The sequence below is a fragment of the Mercurialis annua genome, linkage group LG4 (genome assembly GCF_937616625.2).
Source record: "Mercurialis annua linkage group LG4, ddMerAnnu1.2, whole genome shotgun sequence".
In the NCBI taxonomy this organism is placed as follows: Eukaryota; Viridiplantae; Streptophyta; class Magnoliopsida; order Malpighiales; family Euphorbiaceae; genus Mercurialis; species Mercurialis annua.
Window position 1 is genome coordinate 32,611,637 of NC_065573.1, and position 10,183 is coordinate 32,621,819.

A 10,183-nucleotide genomic window follows, 5' to 3' on the forward strand; every position below is an offset into this window, starting at 1 on the left:
TTAAGATTATGTCCTATATAATATTCAATAAATTAATAATTCTTATATTTAATAATTTTTAAGTCACCATATATATTAATTATTAGAGGGTTGACTGTATGGTTTATTCAATATTAATAATAATAAAAAAATTATAAATTAAATTATCTCAAAAATTAATTAGTCATTAAAATATTCAGCAATTTTAAATATTAAAATAATATAATTAAAATAAAATAAAAAATCATTAAAAGTAATTACTTAATATCCTGATAATTAAATAAAATTATTAAAAATTATAAATAATATATTAAAAATTGTAACAAATTATGTAAAAGTAGATCGGGTCCCCATGGGGACGGGGATGGGGATCCCCATGGGGTGGGGACTACACTCCCCGTCCCCTCCCCATCTTCGTGGATGGGGCATAATCTTCCCCCATCCCCGTACCCATGGGGACAATTGGTGGGGATTCCCCGCCCCATTAGGGGCGGGTCCCCATGGGGATCGGGGAATCCCCTCCCCATTGCCATCCCTATACATTGAATTGAAAGCTTAAAAGAAGTCGCAGTAGGGGGGGATATATCATTTGTTACCCAAATCAGCTAATTTATTTTGATTAACTTTAGTTAAATATGTGAGTTTATTCTGTTCGATCAATAAAAATTCAGTTTGATTACAATTAAAAAGTTTAAACATTAATTAGCTAAATTAATTGAATGTTGATATTTTTAATCGAAATAATTAACTAATTCGGTCGCTTCAATTCTAAATTTTTAAAAATTTAGTTAATTTAGATTAATTAATTTCAGTTAAAATTTAAAATTATACTAACATATTTGATTAAACATATCGGTTTTAGTCAATTGACCATTTGCTCATTCTAAAAAGGTTGATGCGATGCGAGTTTAATTTCAAAACATCGGAATTTTTTTTTTACAAAAAAGATGAAGTAAAAGTAAATAATTATGAACAACATTTGTAGAATAATTGATTTTTGTTTGGACACAGTCAACAGTCAACAACATAGTTAAGCAAACTGACCATACAGCAGGAGGCTGCCATAATGTGGAAGACACAAAATGCACAAAGATAAATAGTGTTTCTTGAATTTTACCATGGCTAAATAAATATCTCAGCAGTGTTAGGTAGTGTCCATCAAAATTAGGAGTAATTTTTTAAAATAGAGTTCATACATTATAATATAATTTAAAACTCTAAATATCTGAATTGATAAAATTATGGATCCTTCATGATTTGTCTATTTTTATTTATCAAATAAAAATAAATTATTTAATATAAGATATACATATACATAAAAAAGAAAAATATAGCGTAACAGAAAAAGATGTTTATTATATGTATCAAACCTACAATTTTGAGTTGGGTTTGGTTTGTAAATCCGGTTCGATTTGAGTAGACCGAAACAAAGAAAAGGGTAATATATGGAGTAAGGTAAAGAATGAAGGTAAAAAAGAGAAATATTAATAGAGGAGGCAAAGGCCATGATTGAGATAATTGGCCTCCTGACAACAAGTCATGATTGAAACTTACACCCACTCTCTCTCTCTCTCTTTTGCTTTCTATATAATCTCCTTCCTCCTCTTCCCCTAACCCCATCTCTCTACAATTCTACTCTCTATAACAACAACAAACCTTTGCTTTGCTTTCTTGAATTCTTGAAACCTTCTTAATAAACCAGTTCTTGAAACCCACTGCTTACCAAGAAAATCAAGAAGATGATGGTTGATAAAGAAGATTTGGGTTTAAGCCTAAGTTTAAGCTTTCCTCAAAATTATAAATCTTTGCAGCTCAATCTTATGCCTTCTTCTGCTAATTCTTCTCCACCTTCTGCTTTTCTTAATCCTCAAAAACCTTCATCATGGAATGAAACCTTCCCTTCTTCAGGTACATATATATACATGCTTGTTATTTTTCTTATTTCATGTCATCAACTTTACGCAGATCTAATTATTTTCTCAAGAAACAAACACATAAGATCCACGTTTTAACGTTTCAAGAAACATGCAGATCCGAACTCTGATACGTTCCGAGCGGAAACACGATCATTCTTGAGAGGAATTGATGTGAACAGACTACCAGCTGCGACGGGTGATTGTGAAGACGAAGCTGGTGTTTCGTCGCCGAATAGCACGATATCGAGTTTAAGTGGTAATAAAAGAAGTGAACGAGAACCCATTAATGGCGAAGAACTTGATCTTGACATGGAACGAGCTTCGTCTCGTGGATTAAGTGATGATGAAGATGGTGATACTTCAAGAAAGAAACTTAGACTCTCCAAAGATCAGTCTGCTATTCTTGAAGAAAGCTTTAAAGAACACAACACTCTCAATCCAGTAAGTCTTTTTCCTTGGAAAAATTGAGCTTACGTTATTTTCCCGGCAGCCAAACAGAACAGGGGTATTTTTGTAATTATATATTGATGTGTCATTTTTATGGTCTACAGAAGCAAAAGTTGGCATTGGCTAAGCAGTTGGGTTTGAGAGCGAGACAAGTCGAGGTGTGGTTTCAGAACAGAAGGGCAAGGTGAGAAATTTCTCATATTTTATGAGGGTATATTTGGCATCTGAAATTATTATAAATAATTTATTTAACAATATTTAAATTATTTTTTACAGGACTAAGTTGAAGCAGACTGAGGTTGACTGTGAATTCTTGAAAAGATGTTGCGAAAATCTAACGGAAGAAAATAGACGGTTGCAAAAAGAAGTTCAGGAACTGAGAGCACTGAAACTTTCCCCACAGTTCTACATGCAAATGACCCCACCCACCACACTCACCATGTGCCCCTCATGTGAGCGTGTTGCGGTCCCACCAACTTCATCATCCACCGTCGATCATCTAAGGGCCCACCATAAGATGGGTAGCGCATCACAACATCATCACCCACACATCCATCAGGCCCATCACCAGAGGCCCATGCCCATCAACCAATGGGCTCTATCAGCTACACCCATCACGCAAGTAGGACCGTTCGATGCCCTACGTCCTCGACCGTAGATTTAGACATGTATATGAGGGCATTTTGGACATTTAAATATTTAATGACCCTACTTTAGAAAAGGTTGTTGGAATATGTAGCATATTAAGGGAGGCAAGGAAGGAGTTTTCTTGTATTCAAAGTCTTTATTTTTATATATAATTTTAGGTCTAAGATATGGTGGTTGTAAGGGTATGATTTGGTGGGTCTTCATGTTTTGTATTATTGACCCATCAATTTCTCCCCTTTGACATATAATTAGTTTTAATCTTTTTTTAGTGCTAATTAATCCCTTTTCACCCATCTCGCAAACTTTTTGAGAAGGGAAGAGGAATTTGAATGTATAGTGCAATCTCTAATCAATTAATTAATGAATTTAACTACTAAGTCAAGCGAAGTTATGTTAATTAGATTATGTGAGAATCTCTTGTTTCTTATGTTAATTTTATTTTTTTGTTGCATAGAAGTGGGATTTGGTGGGGACAATTATACAAATATTACTTCATAAATAATTACCTTTTATTAAAAGCAAGTGGACCATTTATAAGAAAAGAAATTGGAAAATAATCTCACGAAATTGATTATGAACTTTTAGTGAATGTATTTTGTAATTAGAAAAGAGCTTCCTAATTTGTGGGATTTGTTAAAGTATTGCAATAATCATGTTTGACAAAATGCTTCCTTAATTTCATGATTTCTGTTTCTTTTGTCAATTTAGGTTTGAACTTTGAAGTTTTTAAGACCTATAGCTAATAAACACCTCAAATACTTTGTTAGAACTAATTAAGGGTGTGTATAAATTGAACCAAACTATAAAACAAACCAAATCGATAGGTTTGGTTTGTTATTGTAATTTTTTTGGTTCAATTTCATGTTGAACAAAAAACATTCCAACTAAGTTTTAGCGTAAACCGAACTGAAAAACTAAACCAAATTGAAAAAAATAACCTGCAAAAATTTACATTCTTATAAATTTGATTATTTTGGTTCGGTTCGAACATAATGTGCATCTCCCTAGCATTTAATAGGTCAAGGAATGAAGGAGACTTTTATGAGTATATTACATGCTATTTTTGTTTGAACAACAAAATTCAAATATCCATCTTGAATGGGTTAATTAATTATGCACTAGAAATTTCAAAGTAATCAATCACTTGTATTTTCAAACTTTGAAGTTATAGTGCTCTTGCTTTTGCTATAAACTCTTGGTAATTAGGTCAATGATCATTTGAGTGATATCTCTTCTAATTGCAAAATATAGTCTATTCATGTACTTTTACGCGTGAAAACAGTTTACTCACTTGTAGAAGCAATAATTAATCTCTCAACAATATTTGTGATAGAAATTAATTTCATGGAATTCATGATGATCTTGTTATTATCACTCCTCCTAGGGTCAATGATGGCGAGAAATTCTATTTCAAATAGTATAATAAATTCTTCACTTGGCTATATATGATAATGATGTTTATAGACAATACCATGGTAAAGTTGAATAATGTTAAAAGTTTTAGATTGTTTAGTTTAAAAATAAAGCATTCTCATTTGGAATCATAAAATTTAGTATTTAAACTCGGTTCATATATGATCAATACTCATAATAAGCGGACTCGATGAATTTCACATATCTTATATATTAGTTCATGTATGTCTATTGTATTTAATTAAGTAATTTTTTTTCGAGATCGTTATTTTTAGAGCAATAATTCACAATTATTGAATTACATCTATATTCAACAAAAAGTAAATATCTATAATTAGTAATTTGTAAATTATGGATTTGCTTTTATATGGTGGGCAATCACTTGCACCCAAATTGATCACATAGGCTATTGGAAATTGTTATCCATAAAGTAAATTAAAAATCTGATATCAAGAAAGTCATAAAAATGACAAGAACCTAACAAGTTCGTATTTATGTAAGTTGATAAAACAAGTTCATGAAATCTTATTACCATAGTAAGCCAAACAAAATAAACAGGTGATCCAAACATCTTTACGAATGTTGCTATCTTTCTTATCACCTGTGATATATAACTATACATATACACTAAATCAACAAGATTTGAAAAAGAAATATTTCAGATGTGTATAACACACACAAAAAAAATAGAGTTAATTGTAAATAAAATCATGAACCTTAGCATATTTTATAATTACAATATTAATTTGTAATTTTAGCAAATTTCATCAAACACTAAAAGCACAGATTGAATGTTCAATGTACTTTAGTTGATGTGAATTTTGAAAGTATATTATAAATTTCTCTACTATATATAACATCAATCTCATTTATTTTACATAAACTAAAAATGTATTTATTGCTACATTTATTTTTCATGTACTATATCCTTAATAATGGTAGTCTAATTTCTTTTAAAATAGAAGAAGAAAAAAAATCAATGTAAAATTACATTAAAAATAAAATTGGAAATTTTAAAATAATACATCCCAAAATGAAACGAATAGTAAATTAAATTGAATAATACTACTAGTGGAGTCATAATGTTTTCTCAAGAGGGCCGGATTTTATTTGGCCAAACAGCAATGCAGTTCGGCCTAATTGTTTTTTTTTTTTGAAAAAAGGGCAAATTATGACATTGGACTATCTCTTAAGAGACTTCTGACTGTCAAGGGGCTGGAGCTATTTCCGTTTGAGGATGATAATAGGATTACTAGAGACCCCCTCCGTACCTGCCGACATTCGAGCTATTGATCTAGCTAACATATATATGAGCTACCAATTCACAGAACGATAATCAAAATAAATGCAAACATTAGGCAAACATTTGGATCAGAATTCATATCTATTCCAAGAGAATAGAATGAATATGAATTCTGATCCAAAACGGCTTTCACAGCCTCCAAGCAATCCGATTAGAGTTCATACCCATACAGTCTAATCAAAACGTCTACCATAGACTATAATTTATAACATTTGGGTTCTCATTTGCAACTGAAAATGTGAAGAATATTATTGCCGCTCATTGTATTAATAGTAGTAATAGCACATCAACGACCACTACTAATCAAAATGAAATTCGATGTTAATTACATGTCAAACCATAATATGTAATAATGGTAATTCATCATTTCTTTTTTCCGGAGCTACTGTCTCGATTAATTCAAACTAAGTGAGATTGAACACGCTAAAGATATAAAATTCTTTCAGTCTTTTTTTAAATTGTTCAATATTCAAATGTTGAATTCAACACTTGATTAAGAGAGAAATGGTCTTTGTCACTTCATTCCAACTTATGTTGATATAATATATAATTTTTTTTAATTACGTGTCGACTCACTTTGTTAATTTTTCCCCTTTTCTACTATTTTTTTACTTCAAAACCCTATCCATCTTTATCTCATCTAATTTTTTTATATCTACGGTAAAAAAAATCAGTCAATATTAAATGTGTTACAGTGTGAGTTTAATTGAGATGATCAGCAAGTGTTGTGTTTTTCAAGTACCCTAAGCTACTCTTTCATATACATGTTTATGGGCAGGCCTTGCAAAATTTAGGCCCTGATCCAGCTACGCTTAACTCATTTTAATATAAGCTTAAACTCAGTTCAAACTTCAAACCCAGTTGAAATGATTTTTATTATCCAAATTTAATTCATATATTAAATTTATACGCATTTAAGCAAGTTTTTTTTCCGTTTTTTTAAACCTACATAATAATTTAATTAAAAATAAAAATTCACATACATATGTAAAAAAATAAATTTAATATGAATTCGAACTCAAGCTGAATTTGATAAAAATATAAATGTTCAAACCTTATAGGTGCAACCCAGGAGTAGGCGAGCCGGATAGATATTCAGGCCTCACTTGATTGAGGATAAATTCACTAAGGAAGTTTAACTTTTCGGAAAATAACATTTTTTTCTCACTTGATTCACTTTTGCTAATCTTCTTCCCGGTAAGTTAAGGAGTTGACTTCCTTATGATTAGAGAAATGACTTCCTTAGCAGAATTTAGGTAAGTTCATCTTCTCTAGTTAAATTTATCAAAATACTATTATATCTTTATATTTAATTAGCCAATTTAGTTATTCAGGGTAATATTGTTTTTAAAATTTTAATTAATTAAAATAAAATGTAATTTTCCGGTAAATTATTAAGTGAACCAAGTAATGAAGATATTAATATCCTTTATATTAACTTCCTCAGTAATTAACTTCCCGAAAAGTATATTTTTCGAAAATTGTATATTTTTAAACCAAGTGAGGCCTTAGTTCAAGAATAAAAACCGAAGCATTGTAGTAAAATGAAGTAATTCTTGTATACCACGAGATAAATTATGTGCTAATTAAATTTCTTGATAACAAGTAACAGTTTATAATAATATTTCAAGATAACAAAAGTTTGATCATCAATTCAAATTAATTCTGTTTGATTTATATAGATAAATAAAAATCTTTGAAGGTTACCTTGAAGCCTTTCTCTTAATCTGCCCACTTGATAATTTGATAGATTCTATTCGTTGAAGCCTAATTTGCTCTCTGAATTTAGCTATGAACTCATCAGCTTTCTTGTCCACATCAGGTCCTCCGTCGCCGGAATTCGCTTCTTTTTCTCTCGGAATAAAACGACTTCTTGCAATGTCGTCTTCATCAAAATCATCCTCGGTTTCTTCCAAATCATCATCGGATTCCGATACAAGTTTCTCCGCGTATGATGCTTTATGATTGTCGAGCATGTCGTCGAATTGTTCTTCATTGCTTTTATTTGCCCTAATTGATAAGCTGCTATCTAGGGAATTATGATCATTTTCAATTTCAGTAGAATTAGGTCTTATTGACCTTGAATTTCGAATTACGAATGTCGGCGGTGGAGGTGGAGGCGGCGGCGGCGGAGGAGACCTGTAGAAGCTTTTTTTCCTGACGAAATGATCCTCTGCGCTTTTTCCTTGTGTCTCTGCTGAGAAAGAAGACGACGGAGAAAATTTCTTCCCCGAAGGTGACAGGTTCGCCGATGAAGTTCTGTTATCAGGTTTTGGTGACAGATTTGGCGACGGATTATACAGAGAAGGATTTTCAGTTTCTTGTTTATTTTCTTTCATTTCCAATCTGCCAGATCTTGATCTCCACGGAATTGGAGAAGGAAGCACTACATTGTCCTTCTTCTTCTTCTCTTCCACATCTTGAAAATTCAACCCAAATTCGCCGTTTCTGCTCATAGCTTCTTCCTTCAAAAATCTTTTAGAACCGAAATTAGAGGATTCGTTTCTAATTTCATCACCATCCGTATCCAAAACACGAGATTTCAAGCTCCGAACAGGCAACAAAAGCGGTTTTTCGCCAATTCTTGAAATAACACCACTTCGCTGTTCTTGATCAAGAACAGCAACAACAGGATCATTCCTGTAGTACTGATTATTCCATGTCTGAACGCTACTACTATTACTACTACTATTACTATTACGGATACTCCCATCAGATTTCGACAAAGGAGTACTATCAGAATCATCATCGAAAACCGAAGAAACCTGAAGGAATTTAGAGACATAGGATTGGGCATTATCAAATTTAGAACTATGAGTGTTGCTATTGGTATAATCTTTATCTGTTTCGTCGTTTTTTCGGCTAAAAAGGCCGTAAGAAATAGCTATACCTACGAAAACAAGATGAAGAAACTCCCATCCTCTAGTGTTGAGTGTGTGGTTGATGAATTCAGGAGCTTGGGAAGGGAAAAGAGGAAGAATAACTAAGAAGATTGACACTATAAGAGCTTTGTAGAGAAAATGAGTATAGAATTTAGTTGGGTTATTGGTTTTTTCTATGCTATTTTCCATTGGAGAAGAGGAAAAAAAACAGAAGAGCTCTTGATGATTTTATGATGTGGTTAAGTACAGAAAAAAAAAGAGTAGCAATACGAGACTTAGTGATTAAGTAAAAGTATAGAGAAGATGAAGAAATTTTTTATGAAAAGCAAAAGGAGAGTGGAGAGAAAAAAAAAAGGTTCAAAGATTTTGCTTTTAAGGGTTCTTTTATTTTGCTAATGGCGCCATATTCACCCTTCCTTTTATTCCTTTTCTGTCTCTCCATCTTTTATTCTTATGTTTTTCTTCTAGCATTCTCTTGATTAGGAATTTTGGGTTTAGTTTTTTTTTTTGGTGCTCGCTCAATTGTAGATTTTTTACACTTTAGTTACCACCGTTTTATTTCCTATTTGTAATTCAACTTCAATTTTTTTAACAATTGGAAGGTTATCAATTCGGCGAATTTAGCCGAAATGTTGCTCATATAGCCGGCTAATAATCATGTGGCGTCCAATTTTCTGTTGCTACATAAACAATTATTGGTCAGAATTGCGATATTAACCCGCCTTTTTAAAAAAATGGAATTTGGATCACCAAAATATAAAGGCCTAATCACTCAAAAAACCCTCACCTTTAAACTTTTTTTCAATTCCACCCCGACGTTGAAAATTTGTCAATTTTACCCACTTTTGAATTTTCCGTTTTCAATTGTACCCCAATATTTTATTTTTTGTTAATTTTTTTACTTAAATGATGAAATCATTCAATTAATTAAGTCTAAACATGAAATTAAATTATTTTTTATTAAAAAAAGTACAAATAAGTCCTTTATTTTTAAAAACTAACTAAAAACCATAATCAAATTAACACTAATTTAAATTCTTAATTAATTTAACTAAATTTAAATAAATTTTAAAAATATACAATCAATATATGCGAGACATGGAGAATGTTTTAAATAAATTTCCAAATTCAAAAGACGTTAATTTAATTTTTCAGGGTACAATTGAAACACAAAAATGCAAAATAGGGTAAAATTGACAAATTTTCAACGTCAGGGTATGATTGAAAAAGGGCTAAAAGGTCGGGGTTTTTTAAGACATTAAGCCAAATATAAATAATGGTAATCAGTGAAAAAAATTAATATTTTAGAAATTATGAGAAACTTTATATTTTATTCCCATAATTTTTCCTAGGTTTTTCTACTTTTGGTGTGTGAGAGGGGGGGGGGGGGAATATTAATTTAAATACACTTTAAAATTTATAAAAAAATGTATTTAAATTTTTTGTTAATCCAATATACTACTCTTTTGTCCCCGTTTTGAACTAAAATTTCAACTCCTGTGTTGGTTAGTGTTTTACGAAATTTGGAGAAAGCAGAGTGTGGTGTTTGATCCTAATTGATACTTGAGTTGAAAGTGTTTATATTCTCAATCATA

The 10,183-nt window shown here is 31.2% G+C and overlaps 2 protein-coding genes across 2 annotated transcripts; one reads left to right on the forward strand and one right to left on the reverse strand.

Moving 5' to 3' along the window:
• Positions 1 to 1,504: 1,504 nt before the first annotated feature.
• On the forward strand, positions 1,505 to 3,367 carry LOC126679136 (homeobox-leucine zipper protein HAT4). The gene is made up of 4 exons (XM_050374075.2): positions 1,505 to 1,887; positions 2,011 to 2,336; positions 2,447 to 2,526; positions 2,619 to 3,367. Exons 1-4 carry the CDS (start codon positions 1,719 to 1,721, stop codon positions 2,998 to 3,000), a joined length of 957 nt encoding a protein of 318 aa, XP_050230032.1. The 5' UTR covers positions 1,505 to 1,718; the 3' UTR covers positions 3,001 to 3,367.
• Positions 3,368 to 7,240: 3,873 nt separating this feature from the next.
• LOC126676246 (uncharacterized) lies at positions 7,241 to 8,959 on the reverse strand. The gene has a single exon (XM_050370409.2). It carries the CDS (start codon positions 8,775 to 8,777, stop codon positions 7,410 to 7,412), a length of 1,368 nt encoding a protein of 455 aa, XP_050226366.1. The 5' UTR covers positions 8,778 to 8,959; the 3' UTR covers positions 7,241 to 7,409.
• Between the last annotated feature and the right edge of the window lie 1,224 nt (positions 8,960 to 10,183).

Bases quoted from the DNA above. Each gene is read 5' to 3' on its own strand.
- LOC126676246 (XM_050370409.2), bottom strand. From the start codon at position 8,777: ATGGAAAATAGCATAGAAAAAACCAATAACCCAACTAAATTCTATACT.
- LOC126679136 (XM_050374075.2), top strand. From the start codon at position 1,719: ATGATGGTTGATAAAGAAGATTTGGGTTTAAGCCTAAGTTTAAGCTTT. The intron at 2,337-2,446 runs GTAAGTCTTTTT...TATGGTCTACAG, and splicing joins AACACAACACTCTCAATCCA to AAGCAAAAGTTGGCATTGGC. The intron at 2,527-2,618 runs GTGAGAAATTTC...TATTTTTTACAG, and splicing joins TTTCAGAACAGAAGGGCAAG to GACTAAGTTGAAGCAGACTG.